This window comes from Scardinius erythrophthalmus, assembly GCF_964197995.2.
Source record: "Scardinius erythrophthalmus genome assembly, chromosome: 4".
Taxonomy (NCBI): Eukaryota; Metazoa; Chordata; class Actinopteri; order Cypriniformes; family Leuciscidae; genus Scardinius; species Scardinius erythrophthalmus.
This window is the reverse complement of record NC_138224.1, coordinates 25947827-25965322: the sequence shown is the minus strand read 5'-3', so window position 1 is coordinate 25965322 and position 17496 is coordinate 25947827. Positions and strand designations below refer to the sequence as shown.

The following is a 17496-nucleotide window of genomic DNA, read 5'->3' as shown; positions in this document are numbered from 1 at the left end:
TGTCAAAAAGTAAAGGAGCCGTGCGCGTTTCTGTGTGTGTGCATGTGTGTGTGTGTGTGTGTGTGTGTGTGTGTGTGTGTTTGTTTTTGTGGTTTACGAGGACTTTTGACCTGAATACGCACCAGCACTATGGGGACATTTGGGTTTATGAGGACAGAGGCCATGTCCTCATAAATCCGACAGCGTAGATGTCATTTACTACGTTCCAGACGCTCCCTCTCAAAGTTTGGCGCCATGTCCTTACATACCACAAAACCCTGAAATTTTACCATACACAGTGTATCCCTGATTTCGAGAGTGCGCCCCTGTAGCCAGGTCCTGGTATTACACCCGCGTCATCAAAAATTTGCATCTTTCACACAAGTGTATTATTTGGGGCCTGTGATTGGTCAGATCGATACCGCTAGGCGGGAAATCGCGAAAACAAGATGGCGCCAATGGGCGGAGCTTCAATCAGCTTTAGTGATTGGTCAGATCGGTACCGGTAGGCGGGAGATCGCGAAAACAAGATGGCGCCAGTGGGCGGAGCTTCAATCAGCTTTAAAATGTGTAGCAACTAATGCAAAATACTAATTATTTAAGTATTTTTGCCTGTAATTTATTAATTGTGCATTAAATATATGATAAATAAATAAATAAAATCCCGTTTATATTATGATAAGTACAACGTAATCAGAGGTGTAGTCATTCGTCGTCACGTCATTTCCTGTTTGGACTGGACAAACTCTGCACCTGAGAAGACATCTGTGGACCTGATGAAGGCAACTGTTATCCAAAAGGTAAGTTATAATGTTGTTTAATTGCTTCTCTAATAGCACGTGGGTCCGGTTGGCTTGTTTGTGCATGTTCTGTATGCTCTTCGCTGCTCGTTTTACAGTTAGAAAGCAGCTAGCGCGTGATGCTAACCGTGCTAGCGGACCTATAAGTTAGTGATTCTGTTTACAGACTGACATGAGGGAATCAGCGATGCTTGTCATTTTAAACTCGTTTTCGATTGCACTATATTTGTAACTGCTACCTTTTCTGATCTCATAAAATAGTCTAGCCATCATAATAACGCGTTGGCATGACTAACGTTTCAGTATGTGAAGGGGAGGCTATTTCACCCAGTACAGTATCCTGATATGCTACTGTTAATATTACTACAGTTATGCTTGCTTTAAACACATTAAGACACAAATATGTGCTCTTATTACTCCTGACTATAATAAAATATAGGCTACTCTGAATATTATTAGAACTCTGTTTGATTCAGTCTTATTAATACTGTCACTATTATTGCCTATAATATTAATTGTGAATGAAATCTATGAATGAATAGTTATTATCAATTAACATATTCCTTAAATATCATATAATAAAGTATTAAAATAACTTGAATGCTGTTTACCATAATTGATCAATTTATTTAAAACAAGCTTTTTGAATAATATGTCAAATGAAATGCAATGGTCGTGAGAGTCTTTTTCTATGCGCGCAGACACATGGGATGATGGCTGAAGTGAGTCAGTGAAGGAGAAGATCAAGATCTGGAAGAGGACATGCCGTTTACAGACACAGATGAGCTCCAGGGCAGATTCAGCAATCATTATAAAGGTGAGTTCAGGGTTTCCATGCATAAGCAGTGCCATGCGACCAGTGCTCCTCAGAAACAGATTATTTGCCACAGTTATCAGTCCCTGAATTATGATTGTGTGTGTAAGAAGTGAGTCACGATCACTTACTGTACATCTAGCACAGGCACAATGTCTCGTATCACTCTCATACATACACACACTTGAACTCAGTGCCGTCCAAATGTATCTAGTTACCAGTGTCCCAGTAAATCTAGTGTCCTCATAGACCAGTATTCTGTCAAACTTACACAACACACTCAGTCAAAGTCAAACATCAGGAACATGCTCTTATGATGTCCTCATAAAACTGTGTCCTCATAGACCAGGATTCTGTCAAACTTACACAACACACTGAGATTCTTCTGTCAAGTCAAACATCAGTAACATGCTCTTATGATGTCCTCATAAAAGGGTGTCCTCATAAAACTGGTGTAAAGCTACACACAACCTGACACACTGTAATGAAAACACATGTAATGTGATGCATAAAAGCCGTGAACATTACCTTGTGGTAGCATTTAAATATTGAAATATTGATTTGAAAACTTTAACTTTGTAATCTTGTATATTATCTCAAATCAGTATTTCATGTGCAAATATTTATTGATAGGTAGCTGTGTATCAGGACCCTTATTATCCTGTCAGTTTATTTTGTATTAATTACTGACTGACTGTACATTATCCTTTATATATTCCATTTATAATGCTTTTTTTAAACTCTTAGGTGAAGTGTTTCTGTATGTAACGCTTAATTTCATATTTTCAGATGAGCCATAAGAGCCAGTGGTCATCAGGCAGTGATTGTGCTGCTCTGACTGTGGGTCTAGACAAGGTAAGTGAGAGTTGTGCTGGAAGAGAACGAGCAAACGAAGCAGAGACATCTGTGAGATCTAGTGTTCACACATTTACACCACTGTTTCATGTCTAATGTTATGTTTTGTAGACTCTCAGTGAGGTTGAACCCTCCACTCTCGAAATGAAGAGTCCGTCCCCGTCCCAGTCAGAAGCCAGAGATGTACAGAAGGTATTGTTTTTTTGGAAATTAAATTAGGGATACAGCGATATGAACATTTGGGCCGATAACTGATCATTCTTTATATTCGAAAGCCGATATCTGATATATTAGCCGATGAATCTAAATCCAAAATTTGATATACTTTGAAAGCCTGATTACAAAAACGAAACGCACATCATTTAAAGCCAATGTCCCAAACACTTCAACATAAATCAAACATAATAGTACAGTGGCCTAATGTAAGATTCCTTAACTTTTAAAATGAATTTTACATTCATATTTCCAACTTTCTTTATAAAAAAATGACAACACTTTACAAAAAGGTTTCATCTTGTTAGTATTAGTTAACATGTACTAACAATGAATGAACAATACTTCTACAGGATTTACTTAACGTTTATCTTAACGTTAATCTCAACATTTTCCAAGACATTTTAGGATCCAGTGTTGTATCTGTTAATTTAATGCACTGTGAACGAACATGAACTCACATATTTTATTAACTCACATTAACAAAAGTTTTTCAATATGAAAAGCAATTTCACCAGATGTCTTGAATAGCTCTATTTGGAAATAATTAATCATTCTAGAATGATAGGTGTGATTTTGTAGGGGTTTGCATCTGCATAGAAAATAATAAATTGCAAGCAGAGATAAAAAAAATGAACAAAGATGTGAAATAAACAATGCCTCATATATTCCAGGTAAGTCTAACAGCATTTAGGTACAGAACTTGAGTAATCAACTGTAAAATAACACGGCAGAGTCTTTACATAGCCTGACTTCACAGAGGCCTGTACTGCAATGTCACTACCACAGATGGGTATGAATGATAAAGCAATACATTGTGCAGCCCTACAAGTTAATGTTCATGACTTTAATGCATCACATTACATGCATGTTCATTACAGTGTGTCAAGTGTGTGTGTGTCTTACACCTGTTTTATGAGGACACCGTTTTATGAGGACATCATAAGAGCAATGTTCTGATGTTTGACTTGACTGGAGAATCTCAGTGTGTTGTGTAAGTTTGACAGAATCCTGGTCTATGAGGACACTAGATTTACCGGGACACACATATGGAATATTAGGATCGATACTGATAACCCATAATTCACAGCTCATTGTGGCTAATACCAATAGCGAAAACTATTTGTGCTTGTCAGATTAAATATAATCATTGAAGAAGTTGGTAAAAAATAGCAACCTCTGTTTGGCTTTCAATAAGTGATACTAAAATTATTATTTATTTGTCTTTTTTATATATTTTTACTACTTTTTTTTTCAGATGATAACTCTGAAGAATCAGATGAAACCTGAACAAGATACAGCAACTCTAAAGGTATCCAATAAGTTAATGTAATAACTCTGTTTCCTCAGAAACAGATTATTTGCCACAGTTATCAGTCACTGAATTATGATTGTGTGTGTAAGAAGTGAGTCACGATCACTTACTGTACATCTAGCACAGGCGCAATGTCTCGTATCACTCTCATACATACACACACTTGAACTCAGTGCCGTCCAAATGTATCTAGTTACCAGTGTCCCAGTAAATCTAGTGTCCTCATAGACCAGTATTCTGTCAAACTTACACAACACACTCAGTCAAAGTCAAACATCAGGAACATGCTCTTATGATGTCCTCATAAAACTGTGTCCTCATAGACCAGGATTCTGTCAAACTTACACAACACACTGAGATTCTTCTGTCAAGTCAAACATCAGTAACATGCTCTTATGATGTCCTCATAAAAGGGTGTCCTCATAAAACTGGTGTAAAGCTACACACAACCTGACACACTGTAATGAAAACACATGTAATGTGATGCATAAAAGCCGTGAACATTACCTTGTGGTAGCATTTAAATATTGATTTGAAAACTTTAACTATTTTGTAATCTTGTATATTATCTCAAATCAGTATTTCATGTGCAAATATTTATTGATAGGTAGCTGTGTATCAGGACCCTTATTATCCTGTCAGTTTATTTTGTATTAATTACTGACTGACTGTACATTATCCTTTATATATTCCATTTATAATGCTTTTTTTAAACTCTTAGGTGAAGTGTTTCTGTATGTAACGCTTAATTTCATATTTTCAGATGAGCCATAAGAGCCAGTGGTCATCAGGCAGTGATTGTGCTGCTCTGACTGTGGGTCTAGACAAGGTAAGTGAGAGTTGTGCTGGAAGAGAACGAGCAAACGAAGCAGAGACATCTGTGAGATCTAGTGTTCACACATTTACACCACTGTTTCATGTCTAATGTTATGTTTTGTAGACTCTCAGTGAGGTTGAACCCTCCACTCTCGAAATGAAGAGTCCGTCCCCGTCCCAGTCAGAGGCCAGAGATGTACAGAAGGTATTGTTTTGTTTTTTGTTTTTGGAAATCAAATTAGGGATACAGCGATATGAACATTTGGGCCGATAACTGATCATTCTTTATATTCGAAAGCCGATATCTGATATATTAGCCGATGAATCTAAATCCAAAATTTGATATACTTTGAAAGCCTGATTACAAAAACGAAACGCACATCATTTAAAGTCGGCATGAAATCAAATTTGACAAATCTTCTTTTTATATGTAATATTGTAGTGTTTATTATAAATGATTTATCTGTGCACTTCATTATTTTTTCAAAATTCATGTACCCTTATAATCTTTAATCAAATACATTACCCTTCCCTCCCCCCTTGAAAACGACCTCTCTTCTCTTTTGGTCATGTGCCATGGCGAAAGGGTGCGGCCAGAGCCCATGAGGGTGCGGCTATCGGTGTTTGTCTCGTTTCGCGGGAGGCTCATATAAATATGGTCTGATTCCTGCCTGAAAATTTAGCTGCTTGTCCTTGTTCTCGTCGCTGGGCTCCTCAATAAAAAATCCTTCATGTGAGGGTAACGGTGGGGGAGTCCGGTGGAGAGAAATCCTCCACAACTGAATGTAAACTGGCATTCAAATCTGCCTCCATTTTGTTTGCAACGCCCAACCTCCAACGATCCAATCAATTCCCGAAGGACGAAATCAAGCCCCGCCCTACATTTTTTTCTAATTTCAGAAGCAGTTTCACTCGGATATACATCACAACAAGGAAAAAATGACAATCTCAACTTCCATTTCATGCCGACTTTAAAGCCAATGTCCCAAACACTTCAACATAAATCAAACATATACAGTAGTGGCCTAGTTTGAACCAGTGTAAGGTTTCTTAGCTTCTAAAATAAATTTTACATTCATATTTCCAACTTTCTTTATAAAAAAATGGCAATACTTTATAAAAAGGTTTCATCTTGTTAGTATTAGTTAACATGAACTAACAATGAATGAACAATACTTCTACATGATTTACTTCATGTTTATCTTACTTAACGTTAATCTCAACATTTTCCAAGACATTTTAGGATCCAGTGTTGTATCTGTTAATTTAATGCACTGTGAACTAACATGAACTCACATATTTTATTAACTCACATTAACAAAAGTTTTTCTCTGTTAGTTCATGTTAGTTAATGCAATAACATATGTATTGTGAAGTTTTACCAAAACATCTATTGCCTTAATAATAATAATAATAATAATAAATCAAATGAAATTAAAATGTTATTAGACAACATTAAACTTAAAATGAAATGGCCTAAAGAGCTGAAGGAACACCCCTAAACCTGAGGCTTTGTTAGATGGTTTTAGCTCAACGGAACACAACCTATATATGATAAATTAGATATTTATACAAAATAAACACAATATTACAACTTATACTTGCACAAAATCATGCACAGATTAACTTGAGCTATTATTAATAGTAATCAACTATTACATAGTGAAACTCCTGTTGTGGATGCGCTCCTCCCAGGACAACACGCTGAAACACAGCAACTAAACCCAAAGAATTCACGACGTTTTTAATGCAATAGTTTGCTCATTATAGTGTTATGTATATATGACAGTCCCAATCATAATTAATGTTTTGCTGACCACCGGTGTGGCCTACAGTGAAGTGTTTACTGTAGCACTCATTAACTCAGCCAAATGCATCCTATATGAGATAAATCAGATATATAACAAAAATAAAAAATATTACAACTTACAATTCCACAAGCGAACTCTCCCTGTAACAATGCGCTGATTTCACAGATTTGTGATTCAAACATTTCAAAACCATCACGGTGAACAGCGCACATCTGAAGCTGAAGGAAGAAATCCACTATTTATTAGTGTTAATATAGCGGCCTAATTTTCTTATCGGATTGACAACGATAACATCAATGAGCATTTATTTTCATGCATCCCTGATTGGTTATGACCATATATTTATAGGGTTTTAACTTTATACTTGATTACAACTTATGTCACAGTGTTTTAAATCTTAAGTCACTATTCATCTCATTAATTTGATCAGTATTAATACTGAGTGGTTTGAAATGTCCCATCATACCTGAATTAGTTTGGTGTCATCAGCCTTCTTTTGCTCAAGTATATCATTGATAATGTAATGTTTTAATTTTATGTTTTATGACAGTGATCAGTCAGTGTTAATGGAGTCAAGTATCTGTGCTGCTTCATTTGGAGAATCTCTGAATCCTTTGTCTCTAATAGATGTTTATTTTTTCTTTCTTTGCCTTGCTTTCAGGTGAGCCCTGAGAAGGAACAATCATCATTGGAGGATCAAGACTGTGTTGAGATGGTAATAAAAAGAGCATTGCATCATTTTAGGAAATGCTAGTCTAGTAAGAACTTTTTCACATCATCTTTGGGGCTGTTTTACACCTGGTCATTTCATTGTCAAAACAATTCCATTTACACTTGGCCACATAAATGTGTCTTCACAAAACGGACATAAATCCGATCTTCAATTCCCGCGCTATATCAGATTTAACGGTGTTCACGTCATCGAAAGCTACCGCTATGAGCAGCATTTTTTGTATCATCAGCTAATTTTAAGATCAATAGGAGAGAGAGTAGCATCAGCACTGGTAAAATCATTTATTCTCACTACTTTTAATGAAGATGACTGTGTGTTGAGCATCTGCGACTTACTTTAATTTATTTTTAGTTTGTATTTTGTGCATCAGCATGCTGAAGAGATCCTCAGCTACTCATCTGCAGTGATGCGTGTTGCAGAAGCGCTGTCATATCTCACTATAACGTGTCACATAGCCTAAAATACGCTGTCACCTGTTTATTATTTGGCATTTTTGGGAGGAGTAAAATTCATAGTGTTACCATTAATTACCTTTACTCTAGTGACCGACCACAGTCTAATCTGTCCCTCCACAGTTTGAACCAAAAGAACCGAAAATATTTTTACGCCTCATAATAACATAAATTGTCTTTGTGTTTTGCGCAATTGCTTTGGTAAAGCATCTCTCAAACATACTAAAATCAAAAGCACAATATGGCTCAATGCCCTTATCAAATCGCAAAAGACGATAAGAAAGTAAGTCTGTAGTCTGTTGTGCTGCGTGTTTCAAACTGAAGAGCACACTTTGCTCGCTCGATCAGCTCATGATCTGGCTTTTTCCATGCCTCGTTTCACAGGGAATGAATGCAGTGAACTCCATCTCTGCATGTGCCATAAGTTTAACATGCATTTGGGAACGCAACCAGCACCAGTTACTCTCTATTTTCACATTCGCATTATATCCACATTTTTTGTAGTAATACAATTTTTCAATAAGATGCGTTTATAAACCTGTTTTCACTTAAACTGCAGGTTTCTGCCAGTATAACAGCTTAAGTGAAGAAATTAAGAAAGTATTATAACCTCTTATTGTAAAATAATATACTCATTATAAAATATTAATTTTTCATTGACAGTATTAGTATATCACTGTCTAGGCGATAATTCTAATAATAGTGATCTTAGTGAAGTATTATAGTTGTTATTAATATGATTATTATTATTAAACGGTGCCATTTGTCATGTTTCATAAATGACTTCTCAATACAGGTTAAACTGAAGATGTTCTTGTTTTAAATGTCTCTTTTTCTTTAAGATGAGATCAGTATGACGGACTCTGATGCCAGTGATCCTGATGAAAGCGGTTCTGAAGGTGATGTTCCTGCTGGAGCTGCAGGCGTCTCCAGTAATGTTGGTATGTGTCAACTAATGATGGGTACACACCAAAAGATTTTACATCTTATAAGATTTTCAAAATGTGATGGACCACAAACATGAGGACAAAAAATCCTAGATTTAACCGTTTTGCTCATATAGTGTGTGGTGTGCCATGATGTGAAAAGACCGTTAGGGTTGGGTATCGTTTAAATTTTAACGATTCCGATTCTGCTTATCGAATCCGGTTCTTAACGATTCTTGGTTTCGATTCCAATATTTATTGGAGAGAAAAAAGAGAGCAAATACTTTTTTCTACCTTTTATTCTTGTTACATTTAGGCTATTACCAGTAAAACTGTGACAATGCATCTTAATTTACAATATACTGTACATATATATATATATATATATATATATATATATATATATATAACACTTTAAGGAATTATAGACTCGACTCGTATTAATTGTCTGATGTATTTATTCATGATCTCTATTTTAAACAAAACTGGTTCTCATTTTATCCAGAATTATGCGGCTCTAGTTTGTCTTTCTTGCATGTGATACAATTCGCTGTATTTTCATCTTTTTTTGAAAAGCTTAACCAAACTTTCGAAAGTCTGCTGCGCTCCGCCATCGTAAATATAACGTACAGCGCATGTGCGGCAGGCAGGTCCTGGCAGATCAATACAACTGTAAACAAATGCTCACTGCCATTCACCTCGCGCATGTGAGCATCACCAAAGTAAGGAATCGATAAGCGGAATCGAAGTGTGCGCGACTTATCGAATCCCCGGTTTTTGGCATTTTGGAACCGGTTCTAGATACCCAACCCTAAAGACCATGCAACCAGAGTCTCGACTGTTAACACTCTAGAGACCTCAGAATAAGCATGGCGGACGATATGCAGGAAGCAATTGGGATGATAGTGTTTGGAAATGTTTTACACAACACGTTGTGTAAACATTTGCGCCACAAATCAACAAGCTGATCCTCCATCTCTGCTGTCCACATCAATTTCAGTTTGTGCTGCGCCATGACTGCGTTTCTTATGCTTCCGTCTTCCTTCATCTCGCTTTCTGATTGGATATGGTTTCCTTTCACGTGATAATCTCCAGAGCATGCGCGTGTTTGTCCTCGGGCTTCCCCCCACATTTCAGGATTTCTGATCGTAAATATTCCACATGTTGAATATTTGCGATTCGCGATCAGGTCGGCTCTGACGTTCTTCCGATCAGGTTCGGACACTCTAAACACACCTCACACCAAGGGAAAATCTGATAAGATAATCTATAACCATCAAGATAATCGGGACACAGCTAGGATTTTCAGAAGGGGGAAATCAGCCCAAAATCAGCCTGATTATCTTTTGGTGTGTACCCAGCATAACAAGTTTGTGTTTATGAACATGTTTATTATTATTTTAAACCAATATATATTGTAGTGCAATTTTACGTTAGTATTTTCACCAAAGAAAAATGGTTTTAAGCCAGTTATATTCACTGAACAAAATTATAGATCTAAGTTCTAAGACTTTTTCTATGTACCCAAAAGGCCTGTTTCTCTCAAATATTGTTCACAAATCTGTCTAAATCTGTGTTAGTGAGCACTTCTCCTTTGCCGAGTTAATCCATCCATCTCACAGGTGTGGCATATCAAGATACTGATTAGACAGCATGATTATTGCACAGGTGTGCCTTAGGCTGTCCACAATAAAAGGCCACTCTAAAATGTGCAGTTTTATCACACAGCACAATGCCACAGATGTTGCAAGTTTTGAGGGAGCGTGCAATTGGCATGCTGACAGCAGGAATGTCCACCTGCTGTTGCCCGTGAATTGAATGTTCATTTCTCTACCATAGCCGTCTCCAAAGGCTTTTCAGAGAATTTGGCAGTACATCCAACCGGCCTCACAACCGCAGACCGTGTGTAACCACACCAGCCCAGGACTTCCATATCCAGCATCTTCACCTCCAACACCGTTGAGGCCAGCCACCCGGACAGCTGCTGCAACAATCGGTTTGCATAACCAAAGAATTTCTGCACAAACTGTCAAAAACCGTCTCAGGGAAGCTCATCTGCATGCTCATCGTCCTCATCGGGGTCTCGACCTGCAGTTGGTCGTTGTAAACGACCTGCGTGGGCAAATGCTCACATTCGATGGCGTCTGGCACTTTGGAGAGGTGTTCTCTTCACGGATGAATACCGGTTTTCACTGTACAGGGCAGATGGTAGACAGCGTGTATGGCGTCATGTGGGTGAGCGGTTTGCTGATGTCAACGTTGGGAATCGAGTGGCCCATGGTGGGGTTATGGTATGTGCAGGCGTATGTTATAGACAACCAACGCAGGTGCATTTTATTGATGGCACTTTGAATGCACAGAGATACCGTGATGAGATCCTAAGGCCCATTGTTGTGCCATTCATCCACAACCATCACCTCATGTTGCAGCATGATAATGCACGGCCCTATTCTGCAAAGATCTGTACACAATTCCTGGAAGCTGAAAACATCCCAGTTCTTGCAGGGCCAGCATACTAACGGACATGTCACCCATTGAGCATGTTTGGGATGCTCTGAATCGGCGTATACGACAGCGTGTTCCAGGTCCTGCCAATATCCAACACAGCCATTGAAGAGGAGTGGACCAACATTCCACAGGCCACAATCAACAACCTGATCAACTCTATGCGAAGGAGATGTGTTGCACTGCGTGAGGCAAATGATGGTCACACCAGATAATGACTTGTTTCCAGACCCCCTGAGACCACACAAAACTGCACATTTTAGAGTGGCCTTTTATTGTGGACAGCCTAAGGCACACCTGTGCAATCATCATGCTGTCTAATCAGTATCTTGATATGCCACACCTGTGAGGTGGATGGATTATCTCGGCAAAGGAGAAGTGCTCACTAACACAGATTTAGACAGATTTGTGAACAATATTTGAGAGAAATAGGCCTTTTGTGTACATAGAAAAAGTCTTAGAACTTTTAGTTCAGCTCATGAAAAATGGGGGCAAAAACAAAAGCGTTTAGAATTGTTCATAGTGTATGTATATATATATCATACTATAGTGTGCCAGTAGATAATATCAAATTACATTTCTAAACATTCCTTTTGCCATTAATTGTAAAAATCAGTTATCAATAATCAGATATTATTATAAATAACAATTTTTCTAGAACAAAATGAATGGAATCAGTACCAAACCAATAAGTTTATCATGTTCATGTTGGTCAAAAACTTTGAAAAGGAGATGTTTAACACAACATTCCATCTCCAGAATAATGTTTTGAATGTCATTTGAAATGTAATTTTTAGAGATCAGATGTATAACCAGTTTTAAGTTCTAGATGCAGGTTTGAGTTACATCTGAGTTTCTGATCTGTCTATAACTGATTTCCTACAGGTGTTCAGAAGATGCCTATCGAGAAACCACTGAAGTTCCTCAAGGTACCTGAGGTTTAAATCTGAATATGACTACCATTGTAAGTACATGAGCTCTCATATAGTTAGAGTTTACTAAAGCATGTATTCTTCTGTACAGAGAATGAACATGAGGCAGGAATTGAAAACCTTGTGGAAAGGACAAAAAGTGTGCTGGTCAAATGCTGAAGTTACAACTGTAATTGAACATTTTAAGGCACATACACTCACCTAAAGGATTATTAGGAACACCATAGTAATACTGTGTTTGACCCCCTTTCGCCTTCAGAACTGCCTTAATTCTACGTGGCATTGATTCAACAAGGTGCTGAAAGCATTCTTTAGAAATGTTGGCCCATATTGATAGGATAGCATTTTGCAGTTGATGGAGATTTGTGGGATGCACATCCAGGGCACGAAGCTCCCGTTCCACCACATCCCAAAGATGCTCTATTGGGTTGAGATCTGGTGACTGTGGGGGCCATTTTAGTACAGTGAACTCATTGTCATGTTCAAGAAACCAATTTAAAATGATTCGAGCTTTGTGACATGGTGCATTATCCTGCTGGAAGTAGCCATCAGAGGATGGGTACATGGTGGTCATAAAGGGATGGACATGGTCAGAAACAATGCTCAGGTAGGCCGTGGCATTTAAACGATGCCCAGTTGGCACTAAGGGGCCTAAAGTGTGCCAAGAAAACACCACCCACACCATTACACCACCACCACCAGCCTGCACAGTGGTAACAAGGCATGATGGATCCATGTTCTCATTCTGTTTACGCCAAATTCTGACTCTACCATCTGAATGTCTGAACAGAAATCGAGACTCATCAGACCAGGCAACATTTTTCCAGTCTTCAACTGTCCAATTTTGGTGAGCTCGTGCAAATTGTAGCCTCTTTTTCCTATTTGTAGTGGAGATGAGTGGTACCCGGTGGGGTCTTCTGCTGTTGTAGCCCATCCGCCTCAAGGTTGTGCGTGTTCTGGCTTCACAAATGCTTTGCTGCATACTTCGGTTGTAACGAGTGGTTATTTCAGTCAAAGTTGCTCTTCTATCAGCTTGAATCAGTCGGCCCATTCTCCTCTGACCTCTAGCATCAACAAGGCATTTTCGCCCACGGGACTGCCGCATACTGGATGCTTTTCCCTTTTCACACCATTCTTTGTAAACCCTAGAAATGGTTGTGCGTGAAAATCCCAGTAACTGAGCAGATTGTGAAATACTCAGACCGGCCCGTCTAGCACCAACAACCATGCCACGCTCAAAATTGCTTAAATCACCTTTCTTTCCCATTCTGACATTCAGTTTGGAGTTCAGGAGATTGTCTTGACCAGGACCACACCCCTAAATGCATTGAAGCAGCTGCCATGTGATTGGTTGATTAGATAATTGCATTAATGAGAAATTGAACAGGTGTTCCTAATAATCCTTTAGGTGAGTGTATAACCAAAGGAAAACTGGCCACACTGACTGAATGCCAGCAGTGTAAGACCGCTGAGGATCCTTTCCGTGGGTTTTCAATTTCTGCCTCACTCTCATTCTCTGTACAGAATAATACATGCTTTAGTAATCTCTAAACACATGAGAGCTTTTGTACTTACAATGATAGTTGTATTCTAATGACACTATACTCTTCTAGAGCTGATGTACAGCCCAAACTAACTTTGTTGAATACTTTTCCTGTTATCTCTGTAATTCTGCTTTGAAACTTGACAATTCTGTTTACATTTTCTGGAAATAACAGAATTGTCTTTAGGTAAACCGTCCCTTGTAAGTCGGTTTCTCTACATGTTGCAGCATTTATTGCATGTTGAGTGAGTTCATTTTATACATTTCAAAGCCTGTTTAATGACGTCTTTAAATTGTGCCTGTTTCCGAGGGCTGTTTTGTCAATCTTTTCGAAGTTTTGAATGGTTCATCTGCTTGTCATTTTAATATGTCAAAACAGTAATGATACTGTATGCTTTCTGAAAGATCACACAGTTGTGCAAGTTTTATTGACCATGTTTTTAAGTTTGTGGATGTCACTTTCCCCTTAAAATGGTATGTGATGATTGTATTACATGGTAAAACTGAAAAAACTCAATGTTTATGATGATATTATTGAAGTCATAATTAAAGCACTTCTAAAACACCTCTGTCCCTGTAATGTTGCAAGTTGTTTTGTGTATTGTATTTGAGATCCGGTACTCTTAAATCACCTTAGTCTTGGTAATACACCGTGTTGTCAGGTTTGTGTTTGTGTGTGGGCATGTACCATTAAACACACTCGTCCTTATAATGTTGGATTATGCAGTTGTGTATTGTGTTTAAGATCCAGTCCTCTTAAATCACCTTAGTCTTGGTAATACACTGTGTTGTCAGGTTTGTGTGTGTGTGTGGTCATGTACCAGTAAAACACATTGGTCCCTGTAATCCACTGAAATGACATATTTAGTGTATTGTAAAAAGAGTGTCCTCATAATCAAGTCGGGCCCCAAAAATCACAATTATGTCATAGGCGGGAACATTTTAGGATGGGCGGGAATGTCCTTGTGTACCACCAAAATATCATATGGTAATATTTTCTGTTCTGTTGTGTGTATAGAACATTTGAAGTCAGATTTGTGATCTGCAGATTAAAACAAAATTTTTGATATTTGTATCATCACTGTAGGGCATTGGGAAAGGGGTGTCCCCATATACCACCACCAAACTTGTTTGGGCATCAGTGTCCTTCTATACCACAAAAACAAGTATGTGTGTGTGTGTGTGTGTGTGTGTGTGTGTGTGTCTGTGCGCGCCCCTTCACATGTGAGCTCTGACCCCTCTCCTTCGCATACCAGAGCACGGTGAAAGTGAGGAAGGGGTTTCCTAATATCACACTAACTAAAGTTGAAAAAAGATTCTATCATTTAAAAGTGTATAAATAAAATGGTTATAAAAATATATTGAAACCAATTATTTTAGATGAATAAAAGTATATAAAATAAAAAGCTACTAAAACCAATTATGTTTGTTTTAGATTTAGTTTTAGTTAAAATTAACACATCAATGTCCATACCATTGATGTCCACAAAAATAATTAACCTAAAGTTGAAAAACATACCTTTAAAAGCGTTTAAAAAGCTTACTAAAACCAATTATGTTTGTTTTAGATTTAGTTTTAGTTAAAATTAACACATCAATGTCCATACCATTGATGTCCACAAAAATAATTAACCTAAAGTTGAAAAACATACCTTTAAAAGCGTTTAAAAAGCTTACTAAAACCAATTATTTTAGTTTTAGATAAAAATTACATAAAACATTCTATCCTTTATATTCTATCCTTTCTATCCTTTATCCTGTTAAGCTGCAACCCCACTTTTGAAAAATCCCCAGAAATGACATACCCAAACTGAAACGGATACAGTTCATGAACCCTTTGTACTAAAAGCACAAGTATGATCTCATTTGAAAGCTGACACCTGGCAGTTTATTGTAAATGTAGAATTAATTATTGTCATAATGAAAAAAATTGTTATAAATAGCTTTAAAGTGTTGTAAAGTTATTAGAATTTTTTTTCATGAAACATCTTCATGAAAATAAAATTGAAGTTGACACTGTAGCAATCTAGAAATGCACTGCAGCTAAAGCCACATGTCTGACCATATTATATTTAAAATATGAAGATGATAAGTCTAAAACTCTGTATTTAGTTACATTTTTTTCAAGATAGAAGCACCTAGAGCTAGCTAGCATGTTAGCTTAGCACACCATCAATACATGACAATTTATGAGATTAAAACCATGTTTGTGCTCCAAACTTACTTTAAAAGCAAGTGAAGTGTTTTAAATAATCTTATGTGATCTAATTTGGCATCAGATAAAAAAAAATCAGACAGAAAATATACTATTTGATCATATTCTGCACAATGGTGGTCTATATAGATTAGCATTACATTATAAATATAATCTATTATTATGAAAATACCTGGCATGGCTTGAAAAACACAGGTAACTCAAATATCATTGCAATCATGTTTATTGTCTTCAAAACATCTTTATCTGCATGCAACAGCGATCTCTCTGTTAGCTGTGTGTGTATCAGTGACGTCCTGGAATGTCACATGATTATGGCTCTTCTTCATGTTCTATATATGGATTATTATTGTGCATATAGCACCCTCAGGCTATTGGTATGAATTGAAAACACAGTGAATAAGAGTGCCAAACGCTCATAAAGATTACATCGACGCATTTGGGTATAAATTCAATAAATATTATTCCTGTCAATAGAAATCTGATGTAAACCTATGAGAATCTATCAATATTTCTCCAAATCTGCACATTTTTGAGCTAAAAGCCCTGAGGGACGTTGTTTTGTGAATCGCTGTCATGACGACAGCACGGAGTTTTTTTTATGAATGAAACCGGCTGACGCGCATAATTCATATTAAAGGTATCGACTCATTTTTTCATTTCATAACTCCTGACAGAAATTAAGAAATAACTGTCGCTATAAGTTTCTCAGAATACAATAGTGGTCAAATACTGAAACTTGAGTCTTATATCTTTTTAATGATGTATAATTTGTCAAGGTATAACATTAAATCTGATAGTAACTTTGAACTAAATAAAAAAAAAAAACGCTTCAGTGCGCGGGCGCACTGGCAACGGTTAAGAGGTTAAATAATATAGAGGATACAAAACAATTAAAGTTGAAAAAACATACCTGTAAAAGTACCCCTTCACATGTGAGCTCTGACCCCTCTCCTTCGCATACCAGAGCACGGTGAAAGTGAGGAAGGGGTTTCCTAATATCACACTAACAAAAGTTGAAAAACATACTGTTCCTTAAAAGTGTATAAATAAAATGGTTATAAAAATATACTGAAACCAATTATTTTAGATGAATAAATAAAATTCATCTTACATGTTTAGAGTTACAACTCTTGAACTTACAAGTTCAAGAAGCTCTTAAAGACATAAATCACAGAGTGGTTCTCTCTCACACCAGCGTCTCAGAGGGGTGTATTCAGTGATGGGATGAGACATTTTGAATGCTGTGTTGGGGGTAAATTAATTTCAAAGTTTAAATGATATCTTTTTAAAAAAATATTTGTTTCATAACATATAGATGTCCATACATCCTATGAATGAGACTGCAGTTGTAATAGAGAAGATTGTTTTTTTCCTGACTCTGCTCCTTCGCATTCCTGAGCACAGTGAAAGTGATAATAATGTTTTAAATTTCACAAAAATAATATAAAATAAATACCTTGCTAGAAATCTACTGAAATGCTTGTAAAAAGAATAAAATTCATCTCACATGTTTAGAGAGTTACGATTCTTGAACTTATGTGTTCAAGAAGCTGTTGAGAGCTATAAATCACAGAGTGGTTCTCT

General features: G+C 37.1%; 1 protein-coding gene across 2 annotated transcripts; it reads left to right on the top strand.

Moving 5' to 3' along the window:
- Window positions 1–680: 680 nt before the first annotated feature.
- LOC308690153 (uncharacterized protein) lies at window positions 681–14253 on the top strand. 2 transcript variants are annotated; one of them, XM_081364457.1, is made up of 10 exons: window positions 681–779; window positions 1481–1596; window positions 2383–2448; window positions 2560–2640; window positions 3920–3973; window positions 4740–4805; window positions 4917–4997; window positions 7265–7318; window positions 8631–8729; window positions 12105–14253. In XM_081364457.1, exons 2-9 carry the CDS (start codon window positions 1561–1563, stop codon window positions 8643–8645), a joined length of 453 nt encoding a protein of 150 aa, XP_081220583.1. In that variant the 5' UTR covers window positions 681–779; window positions 1481–1560; the 3' UTR covers window positions 8646–8729; window positions 12105–14253. The 2 variants fall into 2 exon arrangements, with proteins under 2 accessions (XP_081220583.1, XP_081220584.1); XM_081364458.1 differs by lacking the exon at window positions 681–779 and having other exon boundaries at window positions 1423–1596; window positions 12105–12733.
- Window positions 14254–17496: the final 3243 nt, after the last annotated feature.